The following is a 14,460-nucleotide window of genomic DNA, read 5'->3' on the forward strand; positions in this document are numbered from 1 at the left end:
GACCTGAATGACCAGCGGAAGACCATTTTGGGTGTCCTCATGATGTCCTGTGGTGCGCAAGACATCTGGTCTTGGGACTCGCTGTTCCTCTCCTTGCTCCTCATGTGACCACCCCCTGCAGTCCCTGTGATCAAAGTCAACACCTTTCATTACAGCACCACCTACCTGAGGAAGCCCCCCACAGCAGCTTGCAGATCGCATCACCCATTTTGTTTGGTGGAGGGAGTTTGCCCAAACACACAAGCTTGCTAGTCCAAACAAGTCACACTCATTCTTGGTATACATGGTATGTTTTGACTTTTTTATTGTGGGTAATTATTAGCTTTGCCAGTGCAATCAGCACAAAAGTCATGTTCTGCAAGCTAAATAACGTAATGTTTAATTAATTAATTCCTTGGTTAGTTCTGCATGTGTATTTCTGTGAGTTATTTCAACATAGCTTGACAATCAGCCAAGTTATCAGGAGCCGAAAACGAGCTCAAGCAAATATAGGCTATTTAAGACAGTTTTAGTTCACAGGTTAGTCATTAACCGTGCATATCAAAATGAGCAAACATCACATGCGCCATTCATAGACAGTAAAAGTATATAACATTTAGCTAATCATTTCAGACCAAAATTAGTCCAAAATGATTTCAACGTCTCCTCCCATCTCTCCAACTGACTGGAGGCCTAGCCAGAGATCAACAGATATCAAAACATCCTCAGCTTCTGACTCCCTCCTGTTCCATTCCTCGGTTTCCCAAGAAAACACACGCAGCCCTGCACTCAAGCCAGCATTTCACACTGCAGATCCCATACTCGTTTCCTGCTGCTGTATGCCTTTTGATGCTCTTGAGCTAGGTTATATTAGATTTAAATTAGATTGCACTTCATCTCCATGGACAAACTGGGTTATTGTTGCAGCTTAAATGGCAAAAAGTCAGTATAGGAAATATCAAAAGATATGCTGCTTTAAACAATTCATTCAATTATCAAAGTCACCAGAAAAACATCAGTCTACAATCAACTTGAAATCAATAAGGGATTAGCAGAAAGGATTATGCAAAGTGAATTAGTCTATTACTGTGATGTCCAGCAATAAATATTTGTAATATATTTGTGTCTATATTTGTATATAGTCTATACTTGCTTGTCAAGTTCATTTTACTAAATGTACAAGTTCTTGTATATTTGCTACTTAACCCCTTTGCGCACATGCAAAATCTGGCCAATCTTTGCCGATTTAGGGGGTACCCTATTTAAAGATTTATAACTCCAGATGTGAGCAGAGACTTGAAAAATGGCTTAAATGAAGCAAGACATTTGTACAATTAACAATACTAATTTAGTAGATTAGATTAGTTTATATTCATAATTCAGGAAGAAATAAAGTGCCACTTTGTAATGAAATACTGAGAGATCCCAAATATACAGCAGGTTAAACTATACATGTCCTGGATCAAAAACTCCTTGATCACAAGGGTGGATATGTAGAACTACTAAAGATCTATGAAGTAAAAACTAAGCAGTGTACCCAGCATCTCCAAATCTATCCAAAATGTCTAAATTATACATTTCTGTAAATCACAACATATTAAAGGAGTAACATGGTGGTTGAACATGACACTTCCCAGTTGTCTTTAGGCAACAACAAAACAAATGTGCATACTTTTTTTATTATTCAGTCATTTCAATGTACTTTAAAATGTATTTTTCTAAGCCTAAATTTCCCATTATAAAAGTTCACCCGAACCGTCTGGGCGTGGTAATGATAACTGTCAGTTAGCTATGATTGACAGACCGTGTCCCGTTACCATAGCTACCCCCATGATACGTGCTCTTTTTGGGAGACTGAATTTTCACAAGCTAGCTAGCTTAGTAGTATATCAAGTATCGATAGATAGCTAAGGTAAGGACGTTGACTTATATCCAATTATAATTTTTGCTATCTAGCTAGCTAAGTTAAGATAAAAGCACAACTATAACGTGCTCATAAAAGCAAACTAGCTAGCTAATGTTATCAATAACATTTCCTTATGAAAGCAAACTACCTAGCTAGCTAACGTTAGCTAGCTAGCTAAATGAATATAACCAGAAATAATATAATAGTCCTTAAAACGCACTCTAATTTAAGTGAACCTAACGTTAGTCAAATATTTGTATTGTCTTGCCTGTAAGCCAGTGGCGCAAACTATGAGTCTCGAGTTATCCATGGGTTTAAGGGGCGTGGAAAGGGGAGTGGTTACTGTATTCGTGACGCACCAAGTCGACAACTTTCTCAACCGGTTGAAAATAGGACGATAAATTTAAAACGCATATTTCTCCAAAAATACAGAACGGACATATTTATACTTTACTCATTGTGTTTCTTCAATGCCTCTTGTGCAAACAGCACATAAAACCGAGAAAGTGTGAAAATCACCATGGTACTCCTTTAATGTATTTCACTACAAATAAATGGTTTTGACTCAAAAACCTCACTGTTGCATCATTTTCAAGTGGGAATTACAAGTGGTCTAAAATCTCCGGGGGTCCAGAAAAAAAAATCCTAAATCTCTCCAAAAATGAATAAAATGCTTTTTGTCCATTATAAAGCACATGAATGAGCCCCTTATGGTTAGGTTTAAGATGAAACATTGATATCAGATTAAATGCAAAAACATTGTGTGACAATGCGGTACTATGTGTAATAATGAACTCTTGTATGTATTTCTGTACAGTATGTAATGTTTTTTTGTATGGGGATGGGACGATATGGAAACAATTTTCAACCGCCCACCACATTTTGGCAATGTTCCAACTCTCACGTCATAACTGGTGCATGGAACACAAAAAATACTAAGCTATCAACGAACACTTACATTACAGTGTGAAATATCCTCATTATAAAATACCACTAACCTATTTAAAGACACTCAATTTCAAAAACAACACATATAACCAAACTATTTTGAGCAGTACTACTTACATAGTGATGATGATGTGTTCAGTAGATATAGACAGACAGTAAATCAATGCTCTCTCCTCTCCTCTTCGGTCTTACTCCAGAAAACAATGACAGCTAGGTCTATCAGCAAACGGCTTAGCTATGCTCAGAAGTCCTCAATAATAATAATAATATCTTCCAAGAAATTATGAAAATCATTGATAACGTTTCCTCAGGTGCAGTGTCTTTTACTGCTACCACAGAGTGAATGCGTAACTGAATGTGATGATCAGAAAACCTTTGGTTACGCTGAGCTATAAAACGCTATTCCAAAAGCAAAATTAGACATGCTATAGCCTACATTGTTAGACAGCTTATACTGTCACCTGCTGAATATATGAATTGTCAATCAAACCAGACTGTACTAAAAAGGGCGACAACGCCGTAAACAACACGTGTGGTATTATGCACAGCTATTTTGGAAGCTATCCAGGCGTCACAAATGCGCATATATTTCACAAACGGATTAAAGACAATTTATGCTCATTCAGTCTCAAAGGGGACATCTCTACGCATAAAACCAATGGTAAGGTTGTATATTTCTTCATTATTCAGTCCCAGATATTTGACTGTAGGATGACATGGTATAGCCTACTTTTTGAAAACTTTCTCTTGTTTATTTCATTATTCAGAATATTTTTAATGAATGCCCAGATAGACAATATAGTCCATTATGTCAAGGGGGGGGGGGGTGTAGTTGCAGATGAGACTGCAGGGAGGGGGTGGGTGTTAAATGAACAACCAGAGCGACAATGGTAGCGCTGCAAAACTTTGTATTTGGCATAGTTGTCATGTAGCCTATCATCTACTAATGAAACTAAAACAGATACAGGTAGATACAGTAACATAGTTAAGATGGTAAATGGTAAATGGACTGCATTTATATAGCGCTTTTATCCAAAGCGCTTTACAATTGATGCCTCTCATTCGCCAGAGCAGTTAGGGGTTAGGTGTCTTGCTCAAGGACACTTCGACATGCCCAGGGTGGGGTTTGAACCGGCAACCCTCCGACTGCCAGACAATCGGTCTTACCTCCTGAGCTATGTCGCCCCAAGAGACAGCAGTTATCAGTACAGGGGCAGCGGTGAATGTGAACTGTCTTTGAGTTAAAGCAGTGGTGTCAAACTCGTTGCCATGGAGGGCCGTGTGTATGCAGGTTTTCATTCCAGCCTCAGATCTTGATTATATAATTAGTTAAATTATTTGCGCACAATGGTGACCCGACGTCTATGGTGACCCGCATTGTCTAAATAAAAATTTTCTTATATTCTGTGCTTCAATGCAGTTAAACGCATATGGCTGAATGAGTAATTGGACTCAATTAAGGCAGCATTAATTGGTTGGAATGAAAACCTGCATACACACGGCCCTCCATGGCAACGAGTTTGACACCACTGAGTTAAAGAAACTGGACATACCCAGCGTGAAATCATTATCTTGCAGCAGTTTCTATACGACCGGTAACTCTACCTACCGGACCGAATCGCAACGCAGATGTGAAAGATCAATTTTGTAGGCGTCTGTATGTGTAGCCTACAAATGTTTTCCTTTACCATGAATGTGAAATAAATGAAAGTGCATGTCATATTTTAAATGTAAGTGTATTAATGGGTTATTGCACATGACAGACCTTCTAATTGTTTGTATGTCGGTAGAGGCTATATTGAGCTAGCCAACATAAATTTATAAATGTGGCGTTGCAGGGTTAAAGCTAGCTGCAGTAGCCTACCATAGTTAAGTAGTAGGTATGAGAACAGGGGCATCGGTGAATGTAAACCAATTTTTGAGTGAAAGAAACAGGACATACCTGGTGTGAAATCATTATCTTGCAGCAGTTTGCATAAGACCGGTAACATTACCAACCGGACCAAATCACAACGCAGATCGTAGAGATGAATTTCAGAAGCGTCTGTAGGTGTACTAACATTTTCCTTTACCATGAATGTCAAATATATGAAAGTATGTGTCATATTTGAAATGGAAGTGTTTTTAATGGGTTGTTGCACACGACAGACCTACTAATTGTTTGTATGTCAGTAGAGGCTGTATAGGGCTAGCTACCATGCATTTAGAAATGTGGCGTTGCAGGGTTAAAGCTAGCTGCAGTAGCCTGCCCTAGTGAAGTAGGTATGAGATCAGGGGCAGCGGTGAACCTGAACTGTTTTTTGAGTTAAATAAACAGGACATACCTGGAGTGAAATAATTATCTTGCAGCAGTTTCTATACAACCGGTAAAGTTACCAACCGGACCAAATCGTAACGCACATGTCAAAAGGGGGATTTGAATCTGTGTGAGTTCTAAAGGCAAAGGCACCACCCACTAAGCTACGAGGGAAGACAACGTCAGGGGTGCAAAGTTGAAATGTTTTAAAACTTGCGTTCATTTTGTGTGTGTATCCTATGTTTTTATTGGTTGATGTACGTAAAAAAAGACTAATGGGTAGACATATTGTTTGTGGGTTAGGAGCATTTCAGGCTTTTTTTTCCAGGAAAAGGAAAAAGCACAAAATCCCCTACAGTTGAGGCCAAATGTTTACATACACCGAGGCTAAAGATATTCAAACTCAGTTTTTCCACAACTCACATTTCCTGTTACCATACACTTCTTTTGGCGAGTCAATTAGGGCATCTACTTTGTTCACATCAGAGGTAATTTTAAAACAATCGATTAGAGACAAGTTTATTTCAGCTTTAATTCACTGTATCAGAATTTCAGTGGGTCAAAAGTTTACACATACCAACTTGACTGTCTCCTTAAACAGTCCGGAAGATTCCAGAAAATGATGTAATGACTTTTTAGAAGCTTATGATTGGCTAATTGTTATAATTAGGAGTTAATTGGGAGTTAATTGGCACCTGTGGCTGTAATTAAGGGCCTACCTTCAGAGCCACTGACTTTTTGCCCTTGATACCATGGAAAAATCCAAGCAACTCAGCCAAGACTTCAGAAAAAAATTTGTGACCTCCACAAGTCTGGTTCCTCCTTAGGTGCAATTTCCGAACTACCAAAGCTACCACGACCATCTGTACAAACAAGTGTATGCAAATATAAAAGACTTGGGACTACACAGACAATGCATCATTCAGGAAGGAGGCACAAATTAACTCCCAGGGATGAACGAACTTTGGTCCGAAAGGTTCAACTGAACCCCAGGACAACAACAAAGGAACTGGTGAAGGAGTTGGAGGCATCAGGTACCAAAGTATCTACATCCACCATTAAGAGAATCCTACATCGCCATGGCCTGAAAGGCTGTCACGCAAGGAAGAAGCTCCTACTCCAAGACCTGCATAAAAAAGCCAGAATGAAAGTAAGTAATCTTTATTATCCCCGAGGGGAAATTTGTTGCACAGCCAGCAGTAAATACAAACATCAACAACAAGCAACACACACCGATCAACACACAAACAATTCACACAAAAAACATAGAATTACCTAATATTATTTAAAAGGCCAATAGCAGCAGGGACAAATGAGTTTTTAAATCTACTGGTCCTGCATCTTGGCAGATAGGCCTAATATCTGCGACCAGATGGAAGTAACGTGAACTCACTGAACAAGGGGTCTCTAGGGTCCGCAAAGATTGATTGGGCCGTCTTTGTGGCTCTGATTTTGTGCAGTTGGGAGAGGTCATTTAGGTTTGTGCCTGCAAACCTAAATGACCTCTCCCAACTGCACAAAAACTGTTGTGCAAGGAAGAAGCCCCTACTCCAAGACCAGCATAAAAAACGCAGGAAGAAGTTTTCAGGTGATCATCAGGATCAAGACCTATCTATCGAGTGTTCCCTGGTCAGATGAAAACAAATTGAACTGTTTGGCCATAATGATCGGTGCTATTTATGGAGGAAAGAGGGTGAGGCTTTTAATCCGGAGAACACCATCCCAACTGTGAAGCATGGGGATGGCAGCATCATGTTGTGGGGGTGTTTTGCTGGAAAAGTGACTAGTGCACTTCAGAAAATAGATGGCATCATGAGGAAGGAGGATTATCTAGAAATACTGAAGCAATACTTCAAACTTCAAGACATCAGCTAGAAAGTTTAAACTTAGTCGCAACTGGGACTTCCAGCAGGACAATGATTCTAAGCATGCCTCCAAAGTTGTAAAAATGGCTTAAAGACAACAAAGTGAAAGTATTGGAGTGGCCATAACAAAGCCCTGACCTGAATGCCATAGAAAATGTGTGGGCTGAAATGAAAAAGCATGTCCGAGCAAGAAGGCCCACAAACCTGGCTGAGTTACACCAGTTTTGTCAGGAGCAATGGGTAAAAATTCCGGCAAAGTATTGTGAGAAGCTTGTGGAAGGCTACCCCAAGTGTTTGATTCAACTTAAGCAATTATATGGCAATGCTACCAAATACTAACAAAGTGTATGTAAACTTTGTACCCACCGAAAATCTGATATAGCTAGTTCATAAAAGCTGAAATAAATCTGTCTCTTAGCTATTATTTTTTTAAAAAGCCCTCTTATGGAAATAAAGTAGATACCCTAATTGACTTAACACGGTAAATGTACGGTAACATGAAATGTGTGGAGTTATGAAAAACTGAGTCTGAATGTCTTCAGCCTAGGTGTATGTAAACCATTGGCCTCAACTGTAAGTTTGGGGCCTTATTGAGTGGACGTGTGAAGTTGTTTGTGAATTCTATCTGTTAAAATAGGGTCAGAAGGTGCAGAAATTAATATTTTTAAGGGCTCACAGACTGTGGTCATTGTGGTTATTTCTGTAAGGAACCCTGAAAAGTGCCAGAGTCTGGGTGATGTATAGGTATGGGCCATGCCGCTCCACCAAGCTGTAACTTGGCGGGATGGCATACCTGCCATCCCAATATGGTAGGGATGCACTCAGTTATTTGAATAACCGAATACCCGAATGGGGGTCAGTATTCCAGAACACGTCTCCTGTCTGTTCTGGCCCCACGATGGTGGAATGACCTCCCTGTGGAGGTCAAAACAGCTGAGACACTGACCCATTTCAAATGACGACTGAAGACTCACCTCTTCAGGCTGCACCTCTCCCCATCCCTCCCTACCCCCCTGTAAATGACTGTACGCTTAGGGTTGTAACTAGGCAGCTGTTTCGTAGGTGACTTAGGTGCATTAACTGTCTTAACTACTGCTTGTATTTTTTCCATAGATTGCGTTGTTGCCGTTCTCGTTGTGTTAGTACTAATCAGTTTAACCTTCAGGGTCCAAGTTGAACTATGCGGTTGTTCCCTGCACTTGGACCGGTACTTCTCTCTAGGGGTTTCGTCATACTTGTTCCTGGTTATGGTTATACACTTTGTTGTACGTCGCTCTGGATAAGAGTGTCTGCCAAATGCCTGTAATGTAATGTAATATAAAAGAGTGTTCAAAAAATCAAGTTTATTAATATATACAGTATAAGGCTGTCAAAACTGCCATGAAATTGAGTTCGAATATTAGCTTTTGTAATTAGTTAGAGTTTGAATATATTCAAATATCATTTGCCTATAATTCACAAAAATAAGCTGCTTATTGTTGGGCGCAATATGCACGTGACGCTCCCTTTAAACTGGCCTGAGTGTTATTTTCCACAAGCGGGCAGTAGAATAGAGGACATCGGTGAACTTTCATACTAGGTCACTACATCTGGGGCCTCATTTATAAAACGTATTTTAGATCAACTTTGTGGCGTACGTAGAAAATCACGTCAAAGCAGTGATTCATAAAATTTCAACATGACTCGATTTGACTGTGGAAACAATTGTGGCTCTACGTCAGGTCTTCACTTCACAAGTTCATTTTATAAATGAGCCCGCTACAGTTTATATAGCCTAATGCGCAAATGAATAAAGCACTTTCTCGTGTATGTAATTTGCCACAACTCGGCATTTATTAATCACAATAATAGGGAAATGTTTGTCTATAGGAAATCCCTGTTTATTTCTTAACACAAAAACTATTCAAACGGCTAATACCTGTAGCCTAAAACAACATAAATTACTTACTCTGTTTAGTTTGTTTAACTTCTTACATCATCCAATTTTATCAAAATATTCATAACAGAAAGGAAACAGCCTGTCATCGGAACATAATTTAGCCCAAACTGTTAGCTGACCAGATCTGTTAAACGAAGTGGAAAAAGAGACTGGCTCGCGAGGCTAGCTGACCAGTAACGTTAGGTGCCAACTGAAAGTATCACAGGTTATCAGAGGTTATTGGCAAGGAAAACCAGACGATCCACTTGCTCTGGATCCAGGGCAGAACATTTTTGGTTGACAGAGGAAGTAATGTTAGCACAGGAAATGAACTGTGCGTGCATGAACATGATTCGCCGTATGAAATTAAGTCTGTATATTCATGTTAATTACAAAAAAACGAGATCCAAACCTAATATTCCAATGCTCAAATTTAGGTTCGAACTTCGAAAATTTTTTTTATTTTTTAAATCGAATAGTTTTCGAACTTCGAATATTTTTTGACAGCTCTAATACAGTATGTGGTTGCAGCAGCCCATGGAATGCTGAATTTTTTTTTTTACACAGGACATTTCAAAATCTGCCTTTCACACCAATTCACAATAACGGCACAATATATGTCTGAATTCATAATTTTATCATGACACTTGGAACAGAAGCGGGAAGAATTAGGCTAATGTTTTGTGTATTTCGAATCTGCTTATCGAATCCTGAAAATGTATTTTCAATGGCATTTGTGATGAGTGAAATGCAAATAATTTTAATTAATGGCCAACACCTGTGGTGCTTACGTCTCCAACGGCAGTTACGTAATATGCTTGCATCAACGCGCCAGTAAAAGGCCACGCCCCTACGATGGGGGAAAACAATCCGTAGCACTCCATACGGTTATTATTAGCAGTTACTGGATTATCAAGATTATAAAAATGCCAAAACTTTGTATGGTAGGCTATACAAATAACAAAGCCAAGAATCCAGATTTTAAAAAAAATTTGTCTGCCTGTGCAAAAAGAGAAGAAAAAATTGGAAGGGAGAGCTGAAAACTCTAAAATCCTGAATAAAGTCACATCTATTTTTGTAGTAAATTAGCAGTAAGTAGCCTACTTATAACTTTAATTAGCTGTAGCTAAGAAATGCTAACGTTCACTTGTTTTTTTTTTAAAGGATGCTGCATAACTAACATCGTTAACTTATATATATCACATCACATCCTAAAGAAATGTTAGCTAGCTGATAACTTAGCTGCTTTTAACGAAGAGGCTTTTAACTAAAGTTATTAGCTATGGTAGCGGACCTTAACTACTGTTAAGTCTAGTTAAAAGTAGCTTTTCACAAGAGAGCACAGAAAACTTCAGATCTTGTCTTGTACCACCCACCATGCAACAACATTTTGGCACTTTTATAATCCCCGTGGTTGGTAGGCACAACCCAAACCAACCCTTCTCACACTGAGACCCACCTCTGTGATAACATAATGTTACCCAGCTAACGTCACTCAGTGTATTACATCTTACATCAAAAAAGGTGATTCCTATTTGTACCAACTGGAAGTAATTTCCAAATTTCTATTCAACATGGTTTTATGATACGTTTAGAGTAAAGACCTTTTTTAAAAAAGGTATTAGGCTCATACAGGCTAAAGGTATTAGGCTTGCTGGGGTTAGGTTAAATTATATGAATTGTAAGCCAAAGGAGGTTAGTTTGAAGTAATTTGATAAAAAGATCATTCAAAGTTGTCTTTTTGAGTTATTGTAGGTAGAAATTGGAAAAAAAAAACATTAGTTTTTCAATAAATGTGCATCTATTAACTGAATTCTTCTCTACCTTTTTTTAAACTACAGGTGGCCTAATACTTTTGGCCTGTACTGGAAGCAAAATTGGCTCTAAAGTTGAAAGCAATATGGCAAAGGAGTTAGGCTTATATGTGCGGGGTCAAGTAAACATTGCGGCAAGAAGGTTATTGGAATTTATTTGTTGACATTATTGGCAGGGGTGGCACCAGTTACGCACGGCTGGTAGCTGTATCCAGCACATAGCAACTGCCTCTCACTAACTCTAACACACACACACACACACACACACACACACACACACACACACACCAACAAACTCTGAGCCACTGCGCTGCAAAACATTTAATAAATAAGTTCTGTGCGTCAGCCATTATGTTTCTTCAAATCGATTTATATCATTGTGGATAAAAATTCCCATTCTGTTTGCAACATAGGACTTTGATTTCGCTAACTAGTTGTTTCATTTACTACACATTATTGAAAAGTGATCATTATATTCTGTAGTTGCCCCACCGAGTCAGCGCACAGCAGGCAGCAGGCTGAGAGCTGACCGTTCCCGGCTATCACTCAGTGAAACTCTCGCACCGAGGAGCAGGAGGTGTCAGGTGCGGGAACTAGCGAGACAAAAGCCTGGTGTGATTTCTTTCAAACCCCCGCAACCTATAGGCTACATCAAAATAAAGCTTAGAACCTGTAATTTTTTGCTGTATGTGTTAATGTCCTCCATTTAAAAAAACCCTGTCGAAATATTGAAAAAACCGATGTTTTACCTTGTATTTCAGTCAATAATCATCCGTTTAAGATGTAACATGTGGTATTGTATCAGCCATAGGTCTTGGCTATCAAATGCACACGAAATCCAGTCCAGATTTTCAAGGTAACAGTTGCCACCAGGAGAAAATATGAGGACATCAGATGTTTTGCAGTCTATCCAAACTTAGTTCAGTAGGGGAAAAACAGGCAAAAAAATTTCATGTATTACTGTTATGTAGCCTAATTACTGTTGTAAAGTAGTAATTCACGTATCCCTAGCGAACTGCAGTAACGTTAACACATCAAGAAACACGGACGCAGTATCATTGGAATTTAAGATTATTCCTTTCAACTGAAGGATATTTTTCTAGATATTTTTACTGAAAATAGTTTTTATTTCCAATGCAAAACAGAATCTTTTGATTTATAAAACATTTTTTTCAGTTTCTGATCGTTCAATGTCCCCCTGTTAAAGGGGGGGGGGTGGTGGTGGGGTTCAGACAGTTCATAAAACATAGTTTAGTTAAAAATAAAAAAAGAGAGAGAGTATGATGAAAGATGAAAAGTACAGTATGAGGATGCGGAAATATATTTCATAATGAATTAGCCTATATGCCAATATTAAATCAATCTGATGCTTTGAAGGCACAACAATTGCATTGCCAATGCATATTAGGTTAGAAAATATAACATTTGCCCGATTTAATGTGACTTCCGGTATAAACCACGCCCACTTCCGGTATTCTATCCGAATACAGATACAGAGACAGATCATTTTGTTGGTTGAACAGATACAGATAATGACGTCTCTGCACACCCCTAGTACAGAGTCAGAACTGCCACAGGTCAGATTTGATCCAAGACCACGGGGCTCACTCAGGAGTTACAAGGGGCTATTTTACCATTTGAGCTACCTAGCAGACGCACACGCACGCTTGTACACTAATGCATGCACAGAAACACGTATGCAATCATACATGCACAGACGTACACATGCTTGCGCATGGGCACGCTCATTTGCAAATGTGTGTGGCATTACGGCTACAGAATAAGAAAAATAGTAAAATTAGAATGATCACAATGATTTCAGTGTTAAGTGTTAATTTTTTTCTTTAATTTCAATTAGGGCAGCAAGCTGGCCAGAGTGATCACCCTCCTATATTTTCTCAAACCTCACATGCAGCTGACTGGGGAAAATGGTGTTTCTCGCATTGTTCCTATGTTCTTAAGTGCTTGCATCTATGAGATTCAATTTAGATGATACTATGTGACAAAAAAATTATTTACCAAAAAGTCTGAATGTCATTCAAAGAAACAAATAATCTCGTTCAGTAAAACAAAGAAATTAAACATTAAAAATATGAACCATTTATTCCATCAAAAAATCTGATGATAATCACAAGCAATTGAACAATATGAATTTTAAAAAATGTTCACTTCTACTATAAATATGTGGAACTGACTCTACAAAAGTTGAGAAATGTTCTATAAAAATGAAAAAAAAAATTATAAACTCCTTATATGGAAATCTGTCTATAATCTCTTATTTGCGTGATGATGGATTTTATTGAGTTGTATTTGCAATAAAAGTATTTGAAATATTAATTAAAAAAATTTAAACATTGCGTCACTGAATGACGTTTTAGGCAGTAATCTGACAAAATGTAGGCCTATGCAAAGTACCAAATTTGCTGACTCCTTGAATAAAAATTTTACAAGGCCAAGGAGCCAATTTAAACAACTTATCAAAAAATTGCTGCTACTAGATTTTCCTTTTTTTTTGTTGACATTCTGAAAACCTAAAACGTCAATGACAATTCCCCTCGTCCATGCCCTCAAATCAAGAAATGGCCATCTGGAATTACTCACTTTCTGCCTTGAATAAATAACTTACTCGTTAATTAGGTTGCTGAGCACATGTGTTAAGTGCTTTCATTTTTTCCTTTTCTACAAAAAGGTTAGTTTTAGTGGCCATGTGTGTGCCCATGCTTTCAACTAGGAGCCAATTGTTTCAGCCTTTAATTTGATAAAGATGGCATGCATAGCTATTTCTGACATCATGTGGATTAAAAAAACAATCCCTCTAAACATGAAAAGCATATAATTAACCCTTTAACTGACTTCTCAACCATGCGGTAGAGCTGACTTTGACAGTGAAAAAACCTATGAGAAAAAAAAAAAAAATCTGCCCAGCATCCTGATTGGTGTGGGGCTCCAACCCCCCTTAATCAATTTGCATAAAGGGTATCTTTTTTCAACACAACTATATTGGAGCAGTTCCTGCACTTTCCCCACTCTGACAACGGAGGCAGCACCACAAATCACTCCCCAAAGATTAGAGCATAAAGCAGGAATTTGGCAGGTAAGGGATAAACCATGATGTTTTTCAGATAGAAGAGACCTTAAAGAATAGGAATATGATATTAAATATCAAAAATGTTAAAAATCCATTGTGCCAGAAAAACATGCTTAACCGTGCGGTTGATATGTCGGTAAAGGGTAGAAATGACCATGATGCAGGGCAGATGTTAGCATAAGCCGCGTTTCCACCGCAGGAACTATACCCCGGAACTAGGAACCTTTTGAGGAACTCAGTGCGTTTCCACCGCAGGAACTAGGGTCTAAATTTAGTTCTGGGGGCTTTGTTTTACCCCCCAAAACGTTCCTGCTCGGGGGGTAGTACTTTCCGAAAGTACAGGAACCTTTTGGGTGGAGCTTGCAGCGCTGAACATTTCTGATTGGTCGAGTACTCGTAGCGTTTGTGTTGTATTTATTTTCCGCCATTACCCGCCATGTTTGAAAATATGCAGCGGCAAACCAATTTATTTTCATAATAACTTCAAATCAAACTTGTATGTTATGCGGCGCAGTAGCCTACTTTTGGTTATAGCCTATCAACGTCTTGGAATTATAACGTGTGCTCTTCTGTTCTTTTCTTGCTTTAGTATTCGTTTTATAAAATGCTAAGCATTCGTGCTGGGACAGCATATTACGTAGGCTAC

The 14,460-nt window shown here is 38.6% G+C and overlaps 1 protein-coding gene across 2 annotated transcripts in view; it reads right to left on the minus strand.

Moving 5' to 3' along the window:
* Window positions 1–14,460, minus strand: part of st3gal5 (ST3 beta-galactoside alpha-2,3-sialyltransferase 5) — a 43,061-nt gene that overhangs the window by 24,509 nt on the left and 4,092 nt on the right. For both annotated transcript variants that reach the window (XM_064344148.1, XM_064344149.1), the window contains exon 2: window positions 4–124. In XM_064344148.1, the coding sequence (XP_064200218.1) occupies window positions 4–104 (101 nt within the window). In that variant the 5' untranslated portion in view covers window positions 105–124. The remainder of the gene's footprint in view (window positions 1–3; window positions 125–14,460) is intronic.

The sequence above is a fragment of the Anguilla rostrata genome, chromosome 7 (genome assembly GCF_018555375.3).
Source record: "Anguilla rostrata isolate EN2019 chromosome 7, ASM1855537v3, whole genome shotgun sequence".
Taxonomy (NCBI): Eukaryota; Metazoa; Chordata; class Actinopteri; order Anguilliformes; family Anguillidae; genus Anguilla; species Anguilla rostrata.